Source organism: Martes martes, assembly GCF_963455335.1.
Source record: "Martes martes genome assembly, chromosome: 10".
Classification (NCBI taxonomy): domain Eukaryota; kingdom Metazoa; phylum Chordata; class Mammalia; order Carnivora; family Mustelidae; genus Martes; species Martes martes.
The window spans coordinates 43,386,347-43,399,306 of NC_137898.1; the positions used below are offsets into that span (position 1 = coordinate 43,386,347).

The following is a 12,960-nucleotide window of genomic DNA, read 5'->3' on the forward strand; positions in this document are numbered from 1 at the left end:
CCTGGGATTAGGCTTCCCAAAAGCCTGATGCTCTGAGAGAGGCTGCTGAGGGACAAGGTGCAGAGGCAGAGCAGCGGACAGGACACAGGTGACTGGGCAATGAAGAGATGGGGACACAGGTCTGGGAATAGCAACAAAACACCTGGAGAGGCCTCAGCACGGTAAGAGTAAGAGGCGGAGAGAGGTGAAAGAGGTCTTGTCCTCTGTGCTGTGGGTATCAAAGGGGCGAGCCCATGTAGACCCCCTCCACCCACCAGATTGGAGACCCCGTTATCAGTTGGGCCAGTCAGGAGACAGAAACTGGTCAGTGATTTGAAGAGGGAGGGTTTAACATAATTATTATATAGTTGCAGAAGATTGGCTATTAAGGGATAAAAAATAAAGGAAGGATGAATTCAGGACAGGCCCTCCTCGCAAGGCTGACATTAAGGTCTTGTTAGAAAGTGTGTGGCCTTGGTCCTTTGCTTGGCAGCAAAAGTTTGCTGGGTGCCACAAGTCAAAGTTGTTGAGCAAGAAAGTCCCCAGATGAGGTGATAACAAAACTTGCCAGATGTTGATGATGTCACTGTGCCACCATTTCCTGACATGTTTTTTTCCTGGGAGCTTTTGTGTTAAGCAGTGAAATAAGGTGGAGAAAACTGCTCTGGACACGTTTCTTAGAAGGCGGGGACAGAAACTGGTTTTCACTGGATTTGAACGCTCAGCTGAGAAACCAACAGAGGATCAAAGTGACAGTGGCCAGATCAGGATGCCACCATCCCATCCTCCCACCGCTGAGTCCCCTGGCCCCAGGGACAGAGAGCACTAAGGAGCAAGACAAAAGGAACTAGACACAGAGGACAGAGAAAGTGACAGGACACCACGGACAACAGTGAGGGACCTGGACATGGAAAGACCTGGAAATAGCACAAGTGCAACCAGAGGGGCCTGGACAGGGGAGCTGGTCTGATCCGGGAGGAAGGGTGTGGGGTGTCTGTCCTGTGTCATGCTCAGGTGTCCCCCCTACACCAAACCCAGGCTCTGCCTGCTCGGGGTGGGGTGTCCATCCTTCACTCCTGGGGAGCAAACAAGCAGTCCTTACACCCAAGAGTAACACACACTTTTCAACAGTCAGTCTCATTAAGCATTTATTAGACACATATTAAGTGCCCTCCCCCAGCCTCTGGGGACAGAGAACTCAATGACTGGGTGTTCCTGCCCTCAGGAGCCTCATAGCCCGTCTCCCCAGGGCAGAGCCAAGGGGAAGCTCAGTACTTGCTAGGCAGGCCAGGGGGTCGGAAGTGGTTGGGGTCTTTGCCACTCCGGCCCCATTCGTTGGCAGCCTGGTCAGCCCTCGAGTCCTCCACTCCGTGGCCGCTGTCTCCATACTTGAAAAGGTCTGTGCCTCTCTGAAAATGCTCTCTGGCGTCACTGGAATGAAGGAAGGCAGGTAGAGATTCATTAGGGGCTGCTGAGCAACAGGCCCCCGCCCCCACCAATCCCTTCTCTTTCCGAGGGATGGCTGAGAGGAGCCCAGGCCAGAGCGGCTGAAACACGGACCCTGCTCCACACACAGCCCAGGTCAGCCCAGGCTGGTCCCCTTGCCCACGGCAGGAGGGTGGGGGTCCCCCATTCCCACTGGCCTTGCTCTGGCTCTGCCAGCCACTCAGACCCCACACTGGGCACACAGGGGAAGGGGAGGGTGGGCAGGAGGACCAGGAGCCGCTGTCTCTACAGGAAGCTTCTTTAGGGTTCCTCCTGGCTCTCTAAGGCTGCCATGCTCGGCTGGGCCATCCCTGCATCCCCGGAGCCCTTGTTACCTGATGACTTTAGCGGCCCAGGCGCCCCCAGGGCCCCTTTGTGCAGCATCATAGTTCCCGCGGGCATGGAAGTATTTGTCTGAATTTTTGTAATTGGCTTCTCTCATGTCAGAGTAGGCTCTTATCATGTCTCTAGTCCCTGGAAAGGAAAGAAAATGGAAGTGATCATCTCTTGGCAAAATAGAGAAAACGTTTTTCTCCCAGTGATTCTAAGACTTCAGCCTTTGACAAAGTCCTCAGACATTATATTGGCTGAGATAAATATTCCTTTACTTTTCACTCCCCTGGGTGAATGTTAGGAGAATCACACTTGGTGCAAGTTTTATTCTCTTTGAGTCCATTCTAAGTACTTTGCTACTTGTTTTTTTTTTTTTTTAAAGATTTTATTTATTTATTTGACAGACAGAGATCACAGGAGGCAGAGAGGCGGGCAGAGAGAGAGGAGGAAGCAGACTCCCTGCCGAGCAGAGAGCCCGACGTGGGGCTCGATCCCAGGACCCCGGGATCATGACCTGAGCCGAAGGCAGAGGCTTTAACCCACTGAGCCACCCAGGTGCCCCTGCTACTTGGTTTTTGAGTGTGTGTCATGTGTGTGAATGGGAGGTGGGGTGGTCTTTAAAGGATGCTTCTTGTACAAGGGAACCTCTCTACCTGGGAAGGACAGGGACCCCGTGGACTGGGGCATGAGGACAAAGGCAAGTCTGAGGGAGGATGCTGACCCAGAGGGCTCCCAACCTAGTCGACAAGAGAAATTCCTCCCTGTGGGCAGCATGAAGACAACACAGGCCTGTGTACTTCAGAGTATCCGGGGCTTAGGTGGCACCAGGAAACTGACCAAACTCAATCATAAATATAATTGATAAAGGAGAGTTCCCCCAAGGGAACTTTATAGAAATGGGGTCACCATCAAGGCAGAAAAAGGGCAACTGACCCACCGGCTCTAAAGTCCAGTGTTCTCCCCAGTAAATGGAAGAGTATTGACTTCCACAGAGTGATTACGCAGACAAACTGAGAAAATACGCATAGAACTTCTGGGAGGTTGTAGTTGCTCAGGATGCTATCACCGCTCTGGGCCTTAGGAAGTCTGGGACAAATCCAGGAAAGGGACTAAGGAAGAGGAAGAGCAGTGAGTTACAGACTGAAGGAATCTGATCAGGCTACAGCTGTGCCTGTGAGAATTTAAAAGGATCGACAGCAAACCCTCAAAGCAATAATCCGTGACTCTCACCAAAAATAAATAAATAAATAAATAAATGTGTAATACACAAATTGTGGCACTGAGTCTGACTGCTAAGTTGCGTTCCTCTTGCTCCCCTGCCTAGTCAGGCCCCAGGTCCGCAGAACCACCATCACCTAATTCCTTGTGCCTGTTATTGTGGGGAGCGGAGCTCTGCGGCGTGGCCCTCTGACTCTCCCAGGGCCTGTCTGCCATTTGCTCAGATACACAAGAGGCTGTGTGATCCCAACCCACCCCAACCCCGTGGGCCATGCACTTTCTGGTCTGGGAGGCAGGACAGCGCTGTTCTAGAAAGGTCTGGGGAGCGCCACCACAGGGGACATCGGTTCTGCTTGAGGACTTTGTCAGACTCTTCATCATTTTGTGCCTCAGGTCCTCTGTCAAGGGATGATGGTCCCTACATCTCAGGGCTACACATTAAAACCTGAGGATGAGAACAAATTCATTCATCCACGCACAGCTCTTAGAACAATGCCTAGCACAGGCCCAGCTTAGTGACTCCTGGATGGAATGAGGCTCCCCTTTCCTGGCTGCCTGAGACCCAGCCACAAGCGGTCCCTGACTTGCCGCTAGGTGGCGCTCACGTCCCAATTGTAAGGAGGGCGCGGGCACCCTGGACCCCAGCTCTCTTCCTGCTCCTGCTCCAAGTTGAAGCCCTAAACTTAGTGGCCTCCAGCCTGGGGATCCCCTGGAAGAGTGTGATGCTGCCTAGAAAAGCCAGGGGTGGAGGGATAGGACAGATGTGGTTTAAGGGGAACAACCATGTGTAGTAAGTAAGCCCTAGAGACCTAATGCACAGTATAATGAACACCAAACAATATTGTATTATAGCTATGAAATATGCTATAGTCTAGTTAATTACTTCAACTCCTAAAAAGAAAGGATAATTATGTAACATGATAGAGGTGCTAATTATAGCTATAGTGGCAATCAGATTGAATATATAAATGCATCAAATTAACATCACATACACCTTAAATATACACAATGTTATATGTCAGATATAGTTCAATTTAAAAAAAAAAAGCCTGGGAAACTGCTATCTTGAAAACCATGCTTCTTCTTTTCCCACTTGTGGCCTTTGGCCTGTGTAGACATGGCCTCCGCTCTGGGCAATCCTGGAGGGAATCCAGGGGCAGCCTCCCCCTGCTCCCATGCTTTTGACCTTACCTTGACCAGCTTCCTTGAGGAAGTCTAACCATCTTTGGCTGCTGACGCCCAGGACCAGGGAGCACAAGAGGATGCCCAGGAAAAGCTTCATCCTGCTGCAGACTCAAAGACACACAAAGATGACAGGTGTTTAGTTTTTGTTTGGTCTGATTTGGGGGGAGCGTTGATATTGACCTATTGTATTCCAAAACTGAGCCACACTCAGGATTATCTCTATCTATATATCCACACACACAGACACACATGCATATGTGTACACATACATCCATGTATATACATACATGTATGTACATATGTGTAGAAAGAAGTAGATAGTACGTATACATATATTAGGCAGGTGATACATAGATACATAAGGAATTCCAGAGGGTCCACTTGTCCATTTCCACTTGCCTCATTGGAATCCCAGCATGAGAGGCTGCACTGCGCTTCTTTTTTTTTTTTTTTAAGAATTTATTTATTTGACAGAGAGAGATTACAAGTAGGCAGAGAGGCAGGCAGAGAGAGAGAGAAGGAAGCAGGCTCCCTGCCAAGCAGAGAGCCCAATACGGGACTCGATCCCAGGACCCTGGGATCATGACCTGAGCTGAAGGCAGAGGCTTAACACGCTTCTTATAGAAACCACTTTGCAGGGTGCCTGGGTGGCTCAGTGGGTAAAAGCCTCTACTTTTGGCTCAGGTCATGATCCCAGGGTCCTAGGATCGAGTCCCGTATCCGGCTATCTGCTCGGCAGGGAGCCTGCTTCCCCCTCTCTCTCTGCCTGCCTCTCTGCCTACCTGTGATCTCTGTCTGTCAAATAAATAATAAAAAAAAAACCCAAAATCTTAAAAAAAAAAAAAAGAAAGAAAGAAACCACTTCGCATTTCAATCCTCACCTATGAGCCCTGACACCCAATGTATAAAAGGCGTCTGGGCATTGCATGACCGTATACCAGTCTGTCGAATGAGATGAGTGAAACAATGCACAAATATTGGTGGAACGCCTGCTCTACCCATCCCAGAAAGCATTCACATCTGCTGACTCCTAATTGTCAGGCTACGAGATGCAGGGAGGAAGCAGAGAGCTGGGACACAGCCCAGGAATGCTGTGGGGAAAGGGAATCTGCAGAGAGAACAAGTGTTGGAAAATTCTAGCACCTCACCTTGGGCTGTTGCTTCCCGCAGATCTCCCGGTGAACTGAGCTTCCTGTGAGAAACGCCCGCACTTTATATGCTGGGGCTGTGCTGGGGGAACAAGGGGGAGGGCAGATTTGAAACAAAACCCTGAGATTTGGAAAATTCTCCTTGGCCAGAACCCAGCAGCCAGCATGACAGGCTCCTTCCTTGTTCCCATCTAATTTCCCAGGTTGTGCAACCTGGCAGTTGCTTCCAGAGTGCAGCAAACTTGGGGTTTTCTGCCTGTTTTTCAGTCTCCTTCCTGGTGAGGAAAGATTTCCTTCTCAACACAATGAGGTATTGACAATGGGTGTGAAGAGTAGTCAATATTAGACAAGAGATTTGATTGTCTAAAGAATGTGCATAGAAGGCGAATGGAAGAGCAAACAGGCTCCATTGAAGGGAGAGATAAGGATGAAGGTGGGACCCTGGGGAGCAGGGGTGGGTCAGGAAGGACCGGGAACATAAAGCTTGCAGCACCAGCGTGGTAGCCTGGATGCTGGAAAAGGGAGTCCTTCAGACTTGAGTGTGTTCATGACCAGTAGCTGTGGGAGCTCCTAATGGCAGGCTCTAATGGGGGACACTGTGGGTCAGTAACATTGAACTTATCATGGAGAGATGACATATCCTAGAAGTGATCAGGAAAGATGCTGGCTGCTAAATTAGGAGAATAGAAGAGTCAAGAAGGATGCGGAGAAAGTTGGATGCAGAGCAAGAAAGCTGGGAGGTTGCGAACATGCAGAACAGCTGTTTCAGCTGGAAAAGCAGGACTGCGCTTTCCTGTGAGAGTTTAGGAAAATGATGGTGGGAAGAAATTGCATGCAGGCGGTATCAGCGGGATGGGGGCCCTGGTCCCCTCACCTACCCCCTCCCTGCCCCTGTTAGTGAAAGGGAAGTTTTTAGAGGTCATGGGATTTTCCTGGAGAGGAGAGGATGGTGCATGTGTGAAGTGACAGTGACGATGGGGGGTGGAGAGGAAAGACCTGGTTCTTGTCACAGTGGGGCCTGGGGCTGGAAGCCTAAGGCAGTCGGTCCAGGGAGGCCCAGCCCAGGGAGTGCTGGCTCAGGGGTATTGCCTGGGGTGTGTCTGGGACACAAGGAATATGTGCAGACATTGCAGATAGGACACAAGTGCCTCCAGGGCCGATGCAAGCAAATGCTGGAGCCTGGACAGCCTGGAGGTTGGAAGATGCGAGGCAGTAGCCAGGAAGGAGGTGGGACTCAGGCTCCGTCAGGAACCCAGAGAGGAAGCAGGAGGCGGGCTTCTGATTTGTTACAAGACTAGAGGAGTTATGGGTAGGACATTGCAAAGGGGACGCTGACCCAGGATGAAGCCAATCAGGCAAGGATTCCACTACTGGGAGGGAATCAGGGTCTTGGGTTGGAGCCTTCCAGCATGAGAAGTGATGCCTCTTTCTGGGTCTGGGTCTTATTGGAATTCCTGTAGGTACAGTGAGAAGAGAGGTGTAGGGCAGACAGCTGTCAAAGGATCCCTCTATCCCTGTGGTTCTTATCCAAGGCAATGGTAAGCAAAATCTGGATATTCCCCACCCAAACCATGCCCTGGGAAAGGTGGGGTCACTGAGGTCTGCCAGGTCTGGGCCCCTGAGCTGCTTTGGCTCCCTTAGTCCCAGGAGTAGACATGTGGGGAGAGGGGCAGATGTCAGCCCTCCAGAGCCAGTGGTGACAGGGAGCTTGGGGGCTGCTCCCCAGAGAAGGAGGTGTGGTGCCCACACCCCTCCTCCCAGGCTCCCCAGGGCAGAAATCTGGGGCCAGTGATCCCATCCTGTGGCATTCTTTTGCTCCCTTGGGGCCGCTCCTTGCTGGAAAGCCCTCCCCACTTTCAGACAGCATTCACGCCATTCCCTTCTTTGACAGAAACATTACAGACGCAGCGAGTACACTTTCCAGAACCAAGAGGTGCTCCTCATGGGGACTTGGGCCAGCAAGGCTTGTCTCTTCCTTTGTTCCGTCATGTATTCTATGTTCCTGGAAGGGACCTGCAACTCCCTGCAGGGCCAAGGTTAGAACAATAGACAGTGGGGACAGGCAGCCATCCACTTTGTGTCTTCTGCCGAGGAAAGACGCTGGGAGGGCGGTATCAGATCTCCAGGCCACTGAGGCCTCCGGAGTCTTGCATGAGTCTCTGTGTCCCGTGTGCAGAGACTGTGTCCGTGAGGGCCATTGTGCCAGCTTCGTTAGTAGTGGCAAGGCCTTTTGCGCCCAGAAGTGACCTGGTTTACAGAGGACATGAGATGGTCCCCCTCCTCTAAGAGCCCCTTGTGACCAGGCTGTGGAGAAGCCTCAGAGACCTGCCTTTTCTCCGTTACAGCGGATTTCAGTGGATGAGAAGAACAGCAAGCCTGTGAGAGCCAGAAGCCAACGTTAGACAAGACGCCCCACAGGATACTGTGACCAAGCGAGGGTAGGAGGCCTGGGGCCCAGACTCGGAGTGACAGCAGAAGGAAGCATGAGCAGTTTCCTGAATTTCAAATGAGAAGAATAATGATACTTGCCTGCGAGATTCGCACATATAAGAAATAAAAATTTGGGGGCGCCTGGGTGGCTCAGTCGATTAAGCCTCTGCCTTGGGCTCAGGTCATGATCTCAGGGTCCTGGGATCGAGCCTCACATCGGGCTCTCTGCTCAGCAGGGAGCCTGCTTCCCCCTCTCTCTCTCTGCCTGCCTCTCTGCCTACCTGTGATCTCTGTCAAATAAATAAAATCTTTAAAAAAAAAAAAGGAAATAAAAATGTGATCATTCAGAAGATGACAATGTGTCTCATATATATTTGGTCTTTCACAGGGGCTGCCTCGCAAACCCTGGGAATTCCCTAAGTGTTGACAGTGACAAATGTGTCTTTAGTTACGTTCATAGGTGACTCTTGGACCTCACATAAGGATGGGGGTTCATTGCCAGAAGGCCCAGTCATGTGATGAGAGGGACCTTTCATTCCCTCCTCCTGACCTCCATGGAGAGGTCAGGGATTGGAGGGTTAAATCAGTCACCCATGGCCAGCGATTTAAGTAATCCCTGATGCAATGAAGCCTCCATAAAACCCAGAAGAACTGGGCTCAGAGAGCTTCCAGGCTGGTAAACATGTGGAGACTCAGGAGAGTGGCGAAATAGGACCTGTGGCCTGGGACCCTTCACCTTGCCCTCCATGTCACTTCTTCTGGCTCTGATTTGTATCCTCTTTTACAACCTTTATTGAACGGGTAAATATAAGTAAGTGTTTACCCGAGTTCTGTGAGTGGTTCTAGCACATTAATCAAACCCAAGGAGGAGGTGGGGTCGACACCGTCTGGGATCTGTGAGAAGCGCACAGAAGAGCGGGGTTTAGGATGGACATCTGACCGGCGGGGGATGAAGAGGATGAACCCTTAGCAGGCGGGATCTGTCGTACCTCGCGTAGAGGGTGTCAGAACTGAAAGTCTCACACACCCTGCTTGGCGATGTGTGAGGGGAACCCCTCAGACACTGGAACTGGATCTGGGACCCTAAAACCCTGCCTCATAGGGTTTGTTGTCGGGATGGGGTCATTAAGGCTGAAAGGGGCCTGGGTCCATTCTGAGCACTTGCAAACCATTTAATACACTGAACTCTCCTGGCTTAGCCAAGACAACTCATGATACTTTATACATTGCGGGAGACAGGAAGATTAATTAGTATGTTATTATGGAGGCCACACATCATGAAGACTTTAATAAGTAAGATTACCAAGCAGAGATCTATTTTTAAAGATCCCGGTTTAGAGGCGCCTGGGTGGCTCAGTTGCTTGAAATCTATCTGCCTTTGGCTCAGGTCATGGTCCTGGGGTCCCGGGGTCTGGTATGGAGAGCCTGCTTCTCCCTCTCCCTCTGCCTACAGCTCTGCCTACTTGCACTCTCTCTTTGGGAAACAAATAAATAAAATCATAAAAAAAATAAAGATCCTGGTTTAATTTTTCAGGACATAGCAACATTCTTTCAAGTCTGGGTGTCTCTGAAGATCCCTTTGTTAGAAAGAACTGTGGGCAGGACAGTGGTTTGGTGCAGAAAACAAGCTGGAGTGCTGGGAGCTGTGCAAGGGGGAGGGACATTCTCTCCTTACCCACCAGCAGGTGGGAGGTCCCACAGTTGTCCACAGCCTAAGCCCTGCAATTCTACTGCATAGCCCTGGGAGAAGGAGAGCCTTGAGGAGCTCAAACCATACCACGGGGAACAGAGAGGATCAATGTAGTTTGGGACCAGTCAGAATATTGACTGTGTCATCGTTTGCATGTAAAGGCCCCCCATTTAGTGAAACAAAACTTCACCTGGGTTTCCACCTGCCTGTGTTCCTTTTACTCTTACTCTTCACATGTCTCTTTTCAATCTGAACTACTTCTTTAGTACCCAGGTGAGAACATTTGCAGGCATCCTTTGAGGCTACGATTCAGGTATGATTTAAAATATTGCTGGTTTTAAAAATAATTACTATATCCAGTATAAGAATACCTTTTAAAAAAAACTTTTTAAAAAAAATATAAAAAATACCTTTTTTAAAAAACTTAAGTCAAGAAACTCTTAACAGAGTATATCATCAGAGTATATCAGTGTAAGAGTATATCAGAGTATATCAGTATGAGACAAAATAATGTTCCCCACCAAAGATGTTCACGTCTTGCTTTTTTTTTTTTAAGTTTTAGATGATATCCTTTGACGAACACTAATTTTTTAAAATTTTATTTATTTATTTACTTAAGTAATCTCTACATCCCACATGGGGCTCGAACTCACAATCCAAGGTCAAGAGTCTCATGCTTTACCAACTGGGCGAACCAGGAACCCCTGATGAACACTAATTCTTTTTTGTAGTTTCTTTTTCAATATCAAGTTGTATTGTAAGGGGATCATTATCTCATTCATTCCTCTGATGATCAATTTCCATAATCTACTTGATGTCTTTGCTCAAAGTACAGAGACATCATTCACGGCTTAGCTATCTTCGCAAACACTGTGGGATATATTTCACTTTTCTCTCAAGATGGAGAATTTTCTTTAACAGCTACCACTTCTGTAAAGGGAAGTTTTGCTTTGCTTCCTTTTTTTTTTTTTCTTTCCTCCTGGGGAATCCTTGAAACACTCAGCTTAGACTCAGAGGTGTAGCTGTAGTTTCTTCCCCATCCTTCAATGCACGCAGGGGGATTAAAAGAAAATATCACATTCAAACAACGGAGGAAAGTATTACATTCCTGTATCCGATGTTGATCACATGCTGCATGTTCTTCCCGAGGAAACAAACATGGCAGGGGTGGGGGGCGGGTGCAGAAAGCATCCATCAGAAAAGGACATGTTGGTACAACCCCTTTCAGCTTCCTGCGACCAGGATCTTCACCTCCACGGTTAACCTGTAGGGGGCAGCAGCTCCCCCCAACTCCGGGGCAAGGCAACCTGCTGAGGCAGGGGGTGGTTCCTGCACTGGGCTCCTCACTCTGCCTCTAGCCCAACAGTAGTAACTATCAGACCTAGAAACCATCACTGAAGAGAACAGATCTACCACGTTTCTCCTCTCAGCCGATCGCTGGGGGCTCACAGGTCAGAGGACACCTGCATCCCTGCATGTGCACCCAGTGACATCTGACAAAGCCCGAAGACAGCCATCAGCCACGCTAAGGACAACACAACACAAAACCCCATAGTTACCCGGCCTTCCGATGACTGTAGCATTTCTCAGCTTGAAGGCCCTTCAGCAGGATTGTTCTGAGCTGGTGAGAGCCAGTTCTGAGGCAGACAGACTCTCTGTCCAGACCCGAAAGGTTCATCCAGGGCCTCTTTTCTGGTTCAAGTTTGGGCATAATACAGAGTCACTGTTCTCCGATCTCAATTTAATCAACTTACAGTGACACACCGTGTGTTCATTTAGATTAGATAACACCCAAATGTATTTATGTAAGTTAGATACTTTTTTTGTTGCAAGGAGACATAGTCATCTTTGGGAAGCCCAAAAATATTAGATAATTTGAAATGATAGATAACATCTCTCCTCCCAGGATCTACTCGGAGGCCACATGTTCTTCAGGAAAGTGATATGATCTTAGGGGACACTTAATTCTATGTTATACAAGCTCTTGTAAAAAAACAGAAAATGAAGTTGTACAGCTCATTTTAAAGAAGCTAGAATAATCTTGATCCCAAAACCAGAGCTGGGCAATACAAGAAAATAAAACAATAGGCCCTTTTTGTTTTCAAAGACACAAAAATTCAAAATGAAATACAGTGTTAACGAATCAGATCTGAGTGTGAAAAATGCGTCACCATTGACTGTAGTTTTTTCTTGGATTGCACAAAGAGGTCAAAACTATGATATCAATCATTGTAAAAAAGGTAGTAATATTATGTCAATTGATAGCCTAAAGAAGATAAATAATATCATCTCAATAGATAAAAAAATAATTTGAGGAACTGAAGACATAGTCATGGTTCCAAAAAATCCCTTAGGACACTAAACATCAAAGGTAACTTTCTCAAATGTATCCAATGAAGTTATAGTAAAACATATTGCTTAATGGAAAACTTGTCATCCATTTCTCTGAGGATGTAGAATGAGCAAAGATTGCCAATCACCACTGTTTTCTATCATAGTTCTGGAAGCTGTGGAAAATACCCTGGAATAGAAAAAGAAAGTTGTGGAAAATACCTTGGAATAGAAAAAGAAAGAAGAGAGAACAGGGATTGAAAGGTAGACATAAAATTGTCATTCTTTGAAGACAGTATAACCATCAACCCCCCAAACCCACAAATCAACAAACTACTAGAACTAGTAAGGGAATCGAATAATGGAACCCAACACTTGATCCAAAAATCAACCACATTTCTCTATACTGGAAATAACCAAATAGAAAAAAATGATTAAAAATAAGAAACCAGGGGCACCTGGGTGACTCAGTCAGTTAAGTGTCTGCCTTCAACTCAGGTCCTAATCCTGGGATCCTGGGATGGAGCACAGGAGACATATCCTGTTATTATCCTGCACTGTATGCACAAAAGTTACTTTTGACAAAGGAGTGCTTGTATGTGTTGTATATATTGTTTGTATATATTACGTGCACATATATGTGTATGTTATATACAACATAGCATGTATATGTTATATGTATATATGGTTATACGTATACATCTACATCTACATGGAACATATGCTATATACAGAGACATGTAACATGTGTACATATTTATATAACAATAACAGGATAATAACCTTATCCTATCCTATTCTTTTTTTATAAAGATTTTATTTATTTATTTGACAGAGAGAGATCACAAGTAGGCAGAGAGGCAGGCAGGGGGAGGGGAAGCAGGCTCCCCGCTGAGCAAAGAGCCCAATGCGGAGCTCAATCCCAGGACCCTGAGATCATGACCTGAGCCGAAGGCAGAGGCTTAACCCACTGAGCCACCCAGGCGCCCCTCTCCTATCCTATTCTTGCACCGGCAGGAGAAGAGGGCAACTCTTCTTTCTTGCAGTGACCAATTTTCCTTCACAGGAAGATTAGATTAGATAGAAGATTAGATTGCTCATTCTACATCTCAGGGAGATTAGTAGGGCCTGTCCTTTTCAAGGCCAAGTTCTGAAATAATA

At 47.8% G+C, this 12,960-nt stretch overlaps 1 protein-coding gene across 2 annotated transcripts; it reads right to left on the minus strand.

The window, feature by feature from the left end:
- Nucleotides 1–1,111: 1,111 nt before the first annotated feature.
- LOC308350989 (serum amyloid A-2 protein-like) lies at nt 1,112–5,381 on the minus strand. Of its 2 annotated transcripts, none has more exons than XM_080816433.1 (4): nt 5,349–5,381; nt 4,207–4,301; nt 1,800–1,938; nt 1,112–1,410 (listed from the first exon to the last, which is right to left on the minus strand). In XM_080816433.1, the coding sequence occupies exons 2-4, from the start codon at nt 4,295–4,297 to the stop codon at nt 1,248–1,250; spliced, it is 393 nt and encodes a 130-aa protein (XP_080672559.1). In that variant the 5' UTR covers nt 4,298–4,301; nt 5,349–5,381; the 3' UTR covers nt 1,112–1,247. The 2 variants fall into 2 exon arrangements, with proteins under 2 accessions (XP_080672559.1, XP_080672560.1); XM_080816434.1 differs by having other exon boundaries at nt 1,116–1,410; nt 4,207–4,308; nt 5,349–5,379.
- Nucleotides 5,382–12,960: the final 7,579 nt, after the last annotated feature.

Excerpts from the sequence above, each read along its gene's own strand:
- LOC308350989 (XM_080816433.1), bottom strand. The coding sequence starts at position 4,297 with ATGAAGCTTTTCCTGGGCATCCTCTTGTGCTCCCTGGTCCTGGGCGTC. Across the intron at positions 1,939-4,206 it reads CCTCAAGGAAGCTGGTCAAG|GGACTAGAGACATGATAAGA; the intron begins GTAAGGTCAAAA and ends TTTCCTTTCCAG. Across the intron at positions 1,411-1,799 it reads TGGGCCGCTAAAGTCATCAG|TGACGCCAGAGAGCATTTTC; the intron begins GTAACAAGGGCT and ends CCTTCATTCCAG.